Below are 12083 nucleotides of genomic sequence, written 5' to 3'. Positions count from 1 at the left end.
GTTCCCGTCCCCACGCCCCTCTGTGACCCCACCTCCCTCCCTCACCCCCACCCCGACATTCCAGTGTCCCTCCGTGTCTGTCCCGTGTCTGTCCCGTGTCTGTCCCGTGTCCCTCCCGTGTCTGTCCCGTGTCTGTCCCGTGTCCCTCCGTGTCTGTCCCGTGTCTGTCCCGTGTCCCTCCGTGTCCCTCCGTGTCCCTGACCCCACCCCGACATTCCGATGTCCCTCCGTGTCCCTCCCGTGTCCCCGTGTTTGTTTTTCCCGTCCCCACGCCCCTCCCCGCCCCTTCCGCGCCCCTTCCCGCCCCCTCTGTCCCCACCTCTGTCCCTCTCCGTCCCTCTGTCCCACCTCCATCCCCACCTCCATCCCCTCTCCGCCCACCTCTGTCCCACCTCCGTCCCGCTCCGTCCCCACCTCCATCCCCACCTCCGTCCCTCTGTCCCACCTCCATCCCCACCTCTGTCCCACTTCCAACCCCACCTCCATCCCCTCTCCGCCCCTCTCCGCCCCTCTCCGCCCCTCTCCATCCCCACCTCCGTCCCCTCTGTCCCCACCTCCGTCCCGGCTCCGTCCCCGCTCCGTCCCGGCTCTGTCCCACCTCCATCCCCACCTCCATCCCCTCTCCGCCCCTCTCCGTCCCCTCTGTCCCCACCTCCGTCCCCACCTTTCTCCCCACCTCCGCCCCTCTCCGCCCCCGCTCCGTCCCGGCTCTGTCCCCACCTCTTTCCCACCTCTGTCCCCACCTCTGTCCCACCTCCGTCCCCTCTTTCCCACCTCTGTCCCCACCTTTCTCCCACCTCCGCCCCCCTCCGCCCCTCTCCATCCCCACCTCCGTCCCGGCTCTGTCCCACCTCCATCCCCACCTCCATCCCCTCTCCGTCCCCCCTCTATCCCCTCTCCGCCCCCTCTCCGTCCCCTTCTGTCCCCACCTCCGTCCCCACCTCTGTCCCACTTCCAACCCCACCTCCGCCCCCTCTCCGTCCCACCTCTGTCCCCACCTTTCTCCCACCTCCGCCCCTCTCCGCCCCTCTCCATCCCCACCTCTGTCCCCACCTCCGTCCCGGCTCCGTCCCGGCTCTGTCCCACCTCCATCCCCACTTCCATCCCCTCTCCGCCCCCTCTCCGTCCCCTCTCCGTCCCTTCTGTCCCACCTCCATCCCCACCTCTGTCCCACCTCCATCCCCACCTCCGTCCCCTCTGTCCCCACCTCTGTCCCACCTCCGTCCCCACCTTTCTCCCACCTCCGTCCCACCTCCGTCCCACCTCCGTCCCGGCTCTATCCCGGCTCTATCCCGGCTCTATCCCACCTCTATCCCACCTCTCCACCCCTCTCCGCCCCTCTCCGCCACCGCCATGGCCCCCTCGGGCACCCCCGGAGCGCGGTTCCCTGGCGCGGCTGGCCCGGGACACGGCGTGTCCGGCCTGCGGGGCCGCGCTGCGGGACCCGGTGCTGCTGCCGTGCGAGCACAGCTGCTGCCGCCGCTGCCTGGCTACCGAGCCCCCCGCCGCCGCCGCTCGCCCCGCCGGCAGCCCCGCCCCGGGCCCCGGCGTGTCCCCGCTGCCGCCGGCCCTGCGCGCCCGGGCGCGTCGCACCGCGGTGGCGCTGGCGGTGGAGGCGCGGATCGTGCGGAGGCTGGCGGGGGGCGCGCGGGGGCAACCGGGGGGCGGCGCGGGGACGCTGCGGAGAGCCGGGAGGTGCAGGTGAGGTTCGGGGGGAGATTTTGGGGGGGAGATTTGGGGGGTTTGGGGGCAGATTTGGGGGGAGATTTGGGGGGTTTGAGGGAGATCTGGGGGGTTTGGGGGCAGATTTGGGGGGAGATTTGGGGTGTTTGGGGGGAGATTTGGGGGTTCGGGGGACGCGCGGGGGCAACCGGGGGGCGGCGCGGGGACGCTGCGGAGAGCCGGGAGGTGCAGGTGAGGTTCGGGGGGGAGGTCTGGGGGGAGATTTGGGGGGAGATTTGGGGGGTTTGAGGGAGATCTGGGGGGTTTGGGGGCAGATTTGGGGTGAGATTTGGGAGTTTGGGGGGAGATTTGGGGGTTTGGGGGGAGATTTGGGGGGTTTAGGGGCACATTTGGGAGTTTGGGGGCAGATTTGGGAGTTTGGGGGGAGATTTGGGGGGTTTGGGGGCAGGTCTGGGGGTTTGGGGGCAGATTTGGGGTGAGATTTGGGGGTTCGGGGGGCGCGCGGGGGCAACCGGGGGGCGGCGCGGGGACGCTGCGGAGAGCCGGGAGGTGCAGGTGAGGTTCGGGGGGAGGTCTGGGGGGAGATTTGGGGGGTTTGGGGCAGGTCTGGGGGTTTGGGGGCAGATTTGGGAGTTTGGGGGCAGATTTGGGGGGAGATTTGGGGGGTTTGAGGGAGATCTGGGGGGTTTGGGGGCAGATTTGGGGTGAGATTTGGGGGTTTGGGGGGAGATTTGGGGGGTTTGGGGGCACATTTGGAGTTTGGGGGCAGATTAGGGAGTTTGGGGACAGATTTGGGGTGAGATTTGGGAGTTTGGGGGAGATTTGGGGGGTTTGGGGGCAGATTTGGAGGGTTTGGGGGCAGGTCTGGGGGTTTGGGGGCAGATTTGGGGGGAGATTTGGGGTGTTTGGGGCAGATTTGGAGGGTTTGGGGTGAGGTTTGGGAGTTCGGGGGGGCGCGCGGGGGCAACCGGGGGGCGGCGCGGGGACGCTGCGGAGAGCCGGGAGGTGCAGGTGAGGTTCGGGGGGGAGGTCTGGGGGGAGATTTGGGGGGAGATTTGGGGGGTTTGAGGGAGATCTGGGGGGTTTGGGGGCAGATTTGGGGTGAGATTTGGGAGTTTGGGGGGAGATTTGGGGGGTTTGGGGGCACATTTGGGAGTTTGGGGGCAGATTAGGGAGTTTGGGGACAGATTTGGGTGAGATTTGGGAGTTTGGGGGGAGATTTGGGGGGTTTGGGGGCAGATTTGGAGGGTTTGGGGGCAGGTCTGGGGGTTTGGGGGCAGATTTGGGGGGAGATTTGGGGTGTTTGGGGGGAGATTTGGGGGTTTCGAGGGAGATTTGGGGGTTTGGGGGCAGATTTAGGGTGAGATTTGGGGGGTTTGAGGGAGATCTGGGGGGTTTGGGGCAGATTTGGGGGGAGATTTGGGGGTTTGGGGTGAGATTTGGGGGTTCGGGGGACGCGTGGGGGCAACCAGGGGGCGGCGCGGGGACGCTGCGGAGAGCCGGGAGGTGCAGGTGAGGTTCGGGGGGAGGTTTGGGGGGAGATTTGGGGGGTTTGGGGGCAGGTCTGGGGGTTTGGGGGCAGATTTGGGGGGAGATTTGGGGTGTTTGGGGGAGATTTGGGGGGTTTGGGGGCAGATTTGGAGGGTTTGGGGGGAGATTTGGAGGGTTTGGGGTTAGATTTGGGGGCAGATTTGGGGGGAGATTTGGGGGGTTCGGGGGGAGATTTGGGGGTTTGGGGGCAGGTCTGGGGGTTTCGGGGGAGATTTGGGGGTTTGGGGTGAGATTTGGGGGCAGATTTGGGGGTTTGGGGGGCGCGGGGACGCTGCGGAGAGCCGGGAGGTGCAGGTGAGGTTTGGGGAGAGATTCGGGGTTTTTGGGGACGTGCGGGGGACTCGGGGGACAGCAGCGACCCTGCGGGACAGCGGAGAGGGGGCGTTGGGGGGAGGTTTGGGGTGAGATTTGGGGGTTTCGGGTGAGATTTGGGGTCAAATTTGGGATTTGGGGACGTGCGGGGAACTCAGGAGGGGTTTGGGGTGAAATTTGAGGATTTCGGGTGAAATTTGGGGGTTTTGGGGACGTGCGGGGAAATCGGGGGATTTGGGGTGAGATTTGTGAGTTTGGGGTGAGATCTGGGGATTTGGGGTGAAATTTAGGAGTTTGGGGTGAAATTTGGGGTGAAATTTGGGGTTTTTGGGGACGTGCGGGGAACTCAGGAGGGATTTGGGGTGAGATTTGGGAGTTTGGGGTGAGATTTGGGGTTTTTGGGGTGAAATTTGGGGATTTGGGGTGAGATTTGGGGACATCGCGGGGGGGGGGGGAGGACAGAGAGAATTTGGGGGAGATTGGGGGGAATTTGGGGACATTGCGGGGGGGATTTTGGGGGCTCCCCGAGGGGGGGGGAGGGGCGGTCCCCACCCCGCACGTGCCGGGGCCACCTGAACCCGCCCCGGGGTTGCCACCGCGCCCCGCAGGTGACCTCGATGTCCCCCCCCGGGGGGGCCCCGCCCCCGCCCCCGCCCGGCCCGGTGACATTTTTGGGGGGTGACGTTTTTGGGGTGACATTTTTGGGGGGGTGACGTTTTTGGGGGTGACATTTTTGGGGGGGGAGGTGACATTTTTGGGGAGAGGTGACGTTTTGGGGGGGTGACATTTTTGGGGGTGACATTTTTGGGAGGTGACGTTTTTTGGGGTGGGAGGTGACATTTTTGGGGGCGGTGACATTTTTGGGGTGGGAGGTGACATTTTTGGGGGCGGTGACATTTTTGGGGGGGGTGTGACATTTTTGGGGTGTGACATTTTTGGGGGGGTGGGTGACATTTTTGGGAGGTGATGTTTTTTGGGTGGTGACATTTTTGGGGGGGGTGTGACATTTTTTGGGGGGGGTGTGACATTTTTTGGGGGGTGACATTTTTGGGGGGAGGTGACATTTTTGGGGGGGGTGTGACATTTTTGGGGGGGGAGGTGACATTTTTGGGGGGGGTGTGACATTTTTGGGGGGTGTGACATTTTTGGGGGAGGTGACATTTTTGGGGGGGAGGTGACATTTTGGGGAGTGTGACATTTTTGGGGGCGGTGACATTTTTGGGAGGTGACATTTTTGGGGGGGGTGACATTTTTGGGGGGGTGGGTGACATTTTGGGGGGGTGACATTTTTGGGAGGTGACGTTTTTTGGGTGGGTGACATTTTTGGGGGGGGTGTGACATTTTTGGGGGGGGTGTGACATTTTTGGGGGTGTGACATTTTTGGGGGGGTGTGACATTTTTGGGAGGTGACATTTTTGGGTGGGTGACATTTTTGGGGGGGGTGTGACATTTTTGGGGGGTGGGTGACATTTTTGGGGGGGTGTGACATTTTGGGGAGTGTGACATTTTTGGGGGGGTGGGTGACATTTTTGGGGGGGTGTGACATTTTTGGGGGGGGGTGTGACATTTTGGGGAGTGTGACATTTTTGGGGGAGGTGACATTTTTGGGGGAGGTGACATTTTTGGGGGGGTGGGTGACATTTTTGGGGGGGGGGGTGTGACATTTTGGGGGGGTGTGGGTGACGTTTTTGTTTTGCCGCCCCCCGGGCCCCTCCCACCCCCCCAAATTTTGTGCTGTCCCCCCCTCCCCCCCCCCATTTTTGTCCCCACAGCCTCGGGGCCCAGCTGAGAGCCGACGCCGCCCCTCCCCCACCGCGGGACCCCCCCACCGCCGCCCCTCCCCCACAATAAACGCCCCCTCCCCCCCCCCCCCCCAAAAATGCCACCCCCGAGTCTCGGGTGTCTCCTTTAATGTCCCTTTTTTGGGGGGAGGGGGGACCCCAAAATGACCCCCCCGAAAGGGGCGGGAGGGGGGGGGGGAGGGGCGGCTCGGAGGGGGCCGAGGGGGGGTGGGGGAGGGGGCGCGGTGTCCATTTTTGGGGGTCCCGGTGTCCATTTTGGGGTGTCCATTTTTGGGGTGTCCCGTGTCCATTTTTGGGGTGTCCTGGTGTCCGTTTTGGGGTCCCGGTGTCCATTTTGGGATGTCCATTTTTGGGGTGTCCCGGTGTCCATTTTGGGGTGTCCATTTTGGGGTGTTCAGTGTCCATTTTTGGGGTGTCCTGGTGTCCGTTTTGGGGTCCTGGTGTCCATTTTTGGGATGTCCATTTTTGGGGTGTCCCAGTGTCCATTTTGGGGGTCCCGGTGTCCATTTTTGGGGTGTCCAGTGCCCATTTTTGGGGTGTTCAGTGTCCATTTTTGGGGTCCCGGTGTCCATTTTGGGGGGTTCATTTTTGGGGCGTCCCAGTGTCCATTTTGGGGTGTCCTGGTGTCCGTTTTGGGGTCCCGGTGCCCATTTTTGGGATGTCCATTTTTGGGGTGTCCCAGTGTCCATTTTGGGGTGTTCAGTGTCCATTTTCGGGGTGTCCATTTTGGGGTCCCGGTGTCCATTTTTGGGTGTCCAGTGTCCATTTTTGGGGTGTCCATTTTGGGGTGTTCAGTGTCCATTTTTGGGGTCCCGGTGTCCATTTTGGGGTGTCCATTTTTGGGGTGTCCCAGTGTCCATTTTTGGGGTGTTCAGTGTCCATTTTTGGGGTGTCCATTTTGGGGTGTCCATTTTGGGGTCTCGGTGTCCATTTTTGGGGTCCCGGTGTCCATTTTTGGGTGTCCAGTGTCCATTTTTGGGGTGTCCATTTTCGGGGTGTTCAGTGTCCATTTTTGGGGTGTCCTGGTGTCCGTTTTGGGGTCCCGGTGTCCATTTTTGGGGTGTCCCGGTGTCCATTTTGGGGTGTCCTGGTGTCCGTTTTGGGGTCCCGGTGCCCATTTTGGGGTGTCCATTTTGGGGTCTCGGTGTCCATTTTTGGGGTGTTCAGTGTCCATTTTTTGGGGTGTCCCGGTGTCCATTTTTGGGGGGGGTCCCGGTGTCCATTTGGGGAGGGGGGAGGGGAGGTCCAGGCCTCAATCCCAGGCATTGAAATTTAGGATGGGGGGAGGGGGAATTCTGGGTTCAAACCCTGGAGTTTTGGGGCTGAAACTGCAGAATTTTAGGGCAAAATAACGTTGGAGTTTTGGGGCTGAAACCCGGGGAATTTTTGGGGCTGAAACCCGGGAATTTTGGGGTTAAACCCCCGGAATTTTGGGGTTAAAACCCGGGAATTTGGGGTTAAAACTCCAGAATTTTAGGGGAAAAAAACCCCTGGAATTTTGGGGTGAAACCCCGGGAATTTCGGGGCTAAAACCCTCGAATTCGGGGGTTAAAACCCTGGAATTTTGGGGTTAAAACCCGGGAATTTTCAGCACTAAAACCCTGGAATTTTGGGGCTGAAACTCCAGAATTTTAGGGCAAAAACCCTGGAATTTCAGGGTTAAAACCTTAGAATTTTCAGCGCTAAAACCCGGGAATTTCAGGGTTAAAACCCTCGAACTTTGAGGTTAAAACCCTGGAATTTTGGGGTTAAACCCCTCGAATTTGGGGGTTAAAACTGTGGAATTTCAGGGTTAAAACCCGGGAATTTCGGGGTTAAAACCCTCAAATTTTGGGGTTAAAACTCCAGAATTTTCAGCACTAAAACCCTCGAATTTTGGGGTTAAAACCCGGGAATTTTCAGCACTAAAACCCTCGAATTTTGGGGTTAAAACCTGGGAATTTCGGGGTTAAAACCCGGGAATTTCGGGGTTAAAACCCTCAAATTTTGGGGTTAAAACTCCAGAATTTTCAGCACTAAAACCCTCGAATTTTGGGGTTAAACCCCGGGAATTTGGGGCCGACCCTCCGCAATTCCACTCTGGGGAGGGGTCGAAGGGGCCGCCCCCCCCCGATTTTGGGGAGGGGGCGGCGGGGGAAAAAAAAGAGGGGGGGGGGGGAGCGCCCCCGGAATTTCCCCCTTCCCCTCCCCCCTCCCCCTCCCCCTCCCCCCTCCCCCTCCCCTTTTAGTGCTCCATGGCCGTGGGGGGGGGTCCCGAGGGGGGGGGGGAGGGGGCAGCGTTGGGGGGCCCCCCCCGGCCCCTCCCCCCCGGCGCCCCCGGCCCCGTTTGTGGCCCCGGATGCAGTGCAGGTGCCCGCAGCCCCCCTCCCCCCCCCCCCCGCAGCCCCTCCCCCTCCCCCTCCCCCTCCCCCTCCCCCCTCCCCCTCCTCCTCCGAGCTCTCCGAGGAGCTCTCGCCGAACGCCCGCGGCCTCTCGTAGATGCAGCAGCCTGGGGGGGGAAATGGGGGTCGGTTTGGGGTCCCCAGGGGGGGTTTGGGGGTCCCCAGAGAGGGGTCTGGGGGATTGGGAGTGGGGGGAGGGGGATTTGGGGTTGGTTTGGGGTCCCCAGAGAGGGGTTTGGGGTCCCCAGGGGGGGTTTGGGGGATTTGGAGTGGGGGGAGGGGGATTTGGGGTTGGTTTGGGGTCTCCAGGGGGGAATTTGGGGGTCCCCAGGGGGGGTTTGGGGGATTTGGAGTGGGGGGAGGGGGACTTGGGGTTGGTTTGGGGTCCCCAGGGGGGGTTTGGGGTCCCCAGAGAGGAGTTTGGGGGATTGGGAGTGGGGGGAGGGGGGATTTGGGGTTGGTTTGGGGTCCCCAGGGGGGGGTTTGGGGGTCCCCAGAGAGGGGTCTGGGGGATTTGGAGTGGGGGGAGGGGGATTTGGGGTTGGTTTGGGGTCCCCAGGGGGGGTTTGGGGGATTTGGAGTGGGGGGGAGGGGGACTTGGGGTTGGTTTGGGGTCCCCAGGGGGGGTTTGGGGGTCCCCAGAGAGGAGTTTGGGGGATTGGGAGTGGGGGGAGGGGGATTTGGGGTTGGTTTGGGGTCCCCAGAGAGGGGTTTGGGGTCCCCAGGGGGGGTTTGGGGGGGGGTTTGGGGTCCCCAGGGGGGTTGGGGGTCCCCCGGGGGGGGTTTGGGGGATTTGGAGTGGGGGGAGGGGGACTTGGGGTTGGTTTGGGGTCCCCAGGGGGGGGTTTGGGGGTCCCAGAGAGGAGTTTGGGGTCCCCAGTGGGGAGTTTGGGGGGGGGTTTGGGGTCCCCAGGGGGGTTTGGGGTCCCCAGGGGGAGTTTTGGGGGATTGGGAGTGGGGGGAGGGGGATTTGGGGTTGGTTTGGGGTCCCCAGGGGGAGGTTTGGGGGTCCCCAGCGGGAGTTTTGGGGTCCCCAGGGGGGGCACAGGGGGGGAAATTGGGGTCCCTACGGGGGGTTTGGGGTCCTCACAGGGAGTTTTGGGGTCCCTGGGGGGGTTTGGGGGTCCCTGGGCGGCACGGGGGGGGATTTTGGGGGAGTCTGAGGGGTTTTTTGGGGTCCCCAGGGGGGTTTTGGGGTTTGGGAGTTGGGGGAGGGGGAGTTTGGGGGGTCCCTGGGCCGCTCCCACTCGGGCAGGGGGGATTTAGGGGAATTTTGGGGTCATTCAGGGCAGTTTCGGGGTCATTCTGGGCTGTTTTGGGGTGATTTTGGGGTGTTTTGGGGTCACTCAGGGCCATTTGGGGTCACTCAGGGCAGTTTTGGGGTTACTCTGGGCAGTTTTGGGGTGATTTCGGGCCGTTTGGGGTCACTCCAAGCAGTTTTGGGGTGATTTGGGGCCATTTTGGGGTGATTCCGGGCAGTTTCAGGGTGATTTGGGGCCGTTTTGGGGTGATTTCAGGCAGTTTTGGGGTGATTTCGGGCTGTTTGGGGTCGCCCCGGGCAGTTTTGGGGTGATTTGGGGCAGTTTTGGGGTGATTTGGGGCCGTTTCGGGGCACGCTGGGGTGGCCCCGGGCAGTTTCGGGGTGATTTGGGGCCGTTTCGGGGCGATTTGGGGCAGTTTTGGGGCGATTCGGGGCCGTTTCGGGGCCGTTTCGGGGCACTCTGGGGTTGCCCCGGGCCGTTTCGGGGCGATTCGGGGCCGTTTCGGGGCACTCTGGGGTTGCCCCGGGCAGTTTTGGGGCGATTCGGGGCCGTTTCGGGGCCGTTTCGGGGCACTCTGGGGTGGCCCCGGGCAGTTTTGGGGCGATTCGGGGCCGTTTCGGGGCCGTTTCGGGGCACTCCGGGCTCGCCCCGGGCACTCACACTTGGACGAGCGCCGGCCCAGGTGTTCGTTGTCCACGGTGTCGCTCGACCACTCGACTTTCTTGTCCGGCTTCCTCTTCCTCAGCTTCAGCGTCAGGCTGCGCTTCTCCTGCCGCGCCAGGGGGGGGCACCGCGGGCACCGGGGGGCACCGGGGGTACCGGGGTCAGCAGGGGGTCAGCAGGGGGTCAGCAGGGGGCACTTAGGGGGGTACCGGGGTCAGCAGGGGCACTCGGGGGGCACTCAGGGGGCACTCAGGGGGCAGCAGGGGGCACTCAGGGGGCACTTAGGGGTCACTCAGGGGGCATTCAGGGGGTACCGGGGGCACTCAGAGTACCCAGGGGTCACTCAGGGGCACCAGGGGGCACTCAGGGGTCACTCAAGGGTCAGCAGGGGCACTCAGGGGGCACTTAGGGGGCACCGGGGGGCACTTAGGGGTCACTCAGGGGGCACTCAGTGTCCCCAGGGGTCACTCAAGGGGCACTCAGGGGGCACTCAGGGGGTACCGGGGGGCACTCAGGGGTCACTCAGGGGTCACTCAAGGGTCAGCAGGGGGCACTCAGGGGGCACTTAGGGGTCACTCAGGGGGCATTCAGGGGGTACCGGGGGCACTCAGAGTACCCAGGGGGCACTCAGGGGGCACTCAGGGGTCACTTAGGGGCACTCAGGGGTCACTCAGCGTCCCCAGGGGTCACTCAGGGACACTCAGGGTACCCAGGGGTCACTCAGGGGTCACTTAGGGGGCACTTAGGGGGCACTCAGGGGTCACTCAGGGGGCATTCAGGGGGTACCGGGGGCACTCAGAGTACCCAGGGGGTCACTCAGGGGCACTCAGGGTACCCAGGGGGCACTCAGGGGTCACTTAGGGGGCACTTAGGGGGCACTCAGGGGTCACTCAGGGGTCACTCAGTGTCCCCAGGGGTCACTCAGGGACATCCAGGGGACACCAGGGACCCTTCCCAGTATCCCCAGACCCCGTTCCCAATAAATCCCAATAAATCCCATCCCAGCACACCCCAGTACATCCCAGTACATCCCAGTACATCCCAGTGCACCCCAGTGCACCCCAGCACATCCCAGTGCACCCCAGCACATCCCAGTACATCCCAGCACACCCACGGCACCCACAACCCCCTCCCAGTACATCCCAGTGCATCCCAGTGCATCCCAGTACATCCCAGTACATCCCAGCGCATCCCAGTACACCCCAGTACATCCCAGTACACCCCAGTACATCCCAGTACATCCCAGCGCATCCCAGTACATCCCAGTACACCCCAGTACATCCCAGTACATCCCAGCGCATCCCAGTACACCCCAGTACATCCCAGTACACCCCAGTACATCCCAGTACATCCCAGTACATCCAGCGCATCCCAGTACATCCCAGTACATCCCAGTACATCCCAGTACATCCCAGCGCATCCCAGTACACCCCAGTACATCCCAGTACACCCCAGTACATCCCAGTACATCCCAGCGCATCCCAGTACACCCCAGTACATCCCAGCGCATCCCAGTGCATCCCAGTACATCCCAGTACACCCCAGTACACCCACAGCCCCTTCCCAGTATCCAAAACCGACCCCTCCCAGTCCCCAGCCCCCCATTCCCAGTATCCAACCCCCATTCCCAGTTCCCGGCCCCCAATCCCAATTCCCACCCCCCCATTCCCAGTACCCCCACCCCATTCCCAGTACCCCCACCCCCATTCCCAGTTCCCACCCCCCCATTCCCAGTACCCCCCACCCCACCATCCCCAGTTCCCCCCCCCCCCCATTCCCAGTTCCCCCCCCGGCCCTCACCGGTTCCGCCGCTCCGCTCTCGGTGACGGTGGCGGTGCCGCACCCCGCCGCTCTCCGCGGCCTCCGCCATGGCCCCGGGGGGGTTCCCCGCTACTGGGAGAGGGGGGCTCCCGCTACTGGGATGGGGAGGGGGCGGAACTGGGAAGGGCCGGGCCGCTCTCGCCACCGCCCCCGGTGCAGCGCCCGACGCCGCCCCGACTTCCGGTGTGCGCGGCCCGCGCCGCTTCCGGTTGGTGCGGCAGCGATTCCGGTCCCCCTGTGCGCGGCACTTCCGGCGGGCGGACAGCGGGGGATTGTGGGAGCGCTACGGAGGCGCCGAGGGGCCAATTTAGGGCGGCGGGGGGGCGATTTAGGGGCGGATTAAAGGGGTAATTGGGGGGTTTGGGGGGTCCCGGAGGGTTTGGGGTCACTTTGGGGGGTCTGGGGTCACTTTTGGGGTCACTTTGGGGGGTCCCAGAGGGGTTTGGGGTCAATTTGGGGGCGTCCAAGGGGGTTTGGGGTCACTCTGGGGTCACTTTTGGGGGTCCCAAGGGGGTTTGGGGTCACTTCGGGGGCTCTGGGGTCACTTTTGGGGTCACTTTGGGGGGGTCCCAGAGGGTTCAGGGTCACTTTTGGGGGTCCAAGGAGGT

The 12083-nt window shown here is 63.3% G+C and overlaps 1 protein-coding gene across 1 annotated transcript; it reads right to left on the bottom strand.

The window, feature by feature from the left end:
- Positions 1-7118: 7118 nt before the first annotated feature.
- Positions 7119-11699, bottom strand: LOC138100784 (E3 ubiquitin-protein ligase PPP1R11-like). The gene is given in 6 exon segments (XM_068998663.1): positions 7119-7124; positions 7647-7715; positions 7718-7836; positions 9652-9760; positions 11455-11499; positions 11501-11699. Coding segments are annotated over 6 exon segments (372 nt in total). The 5' UTR covers positions 11525-11699.
- Between the last annotated feature and the right edge of the window lie 384 nt (positions 11700-12083).

This window comes from Aphelocoma coerulescens, unplaced genomic scaffold (genome assembly GCF_041296385.1).
Source record: "Aphelocoma coerulescens isolate FSJ_1873_10779 unplaced genomic scaffold, UR_Acoe_1.0 HiC_scaffold_140, whole genome shotgun sequence".
NCBI classification, from domain to species: domain Eukaryota; kingdom Metazoa; phylum Chordata; class Aves; order Passeriformes; family Corvidae; genus Aphelocoma; species Aphelocoma coerulescens.
The sequence above is the reverse complement of the archived record's forward strand: the minus strand, read 5'-3'. Positions and strand labels throughout refer to the sequence as shown.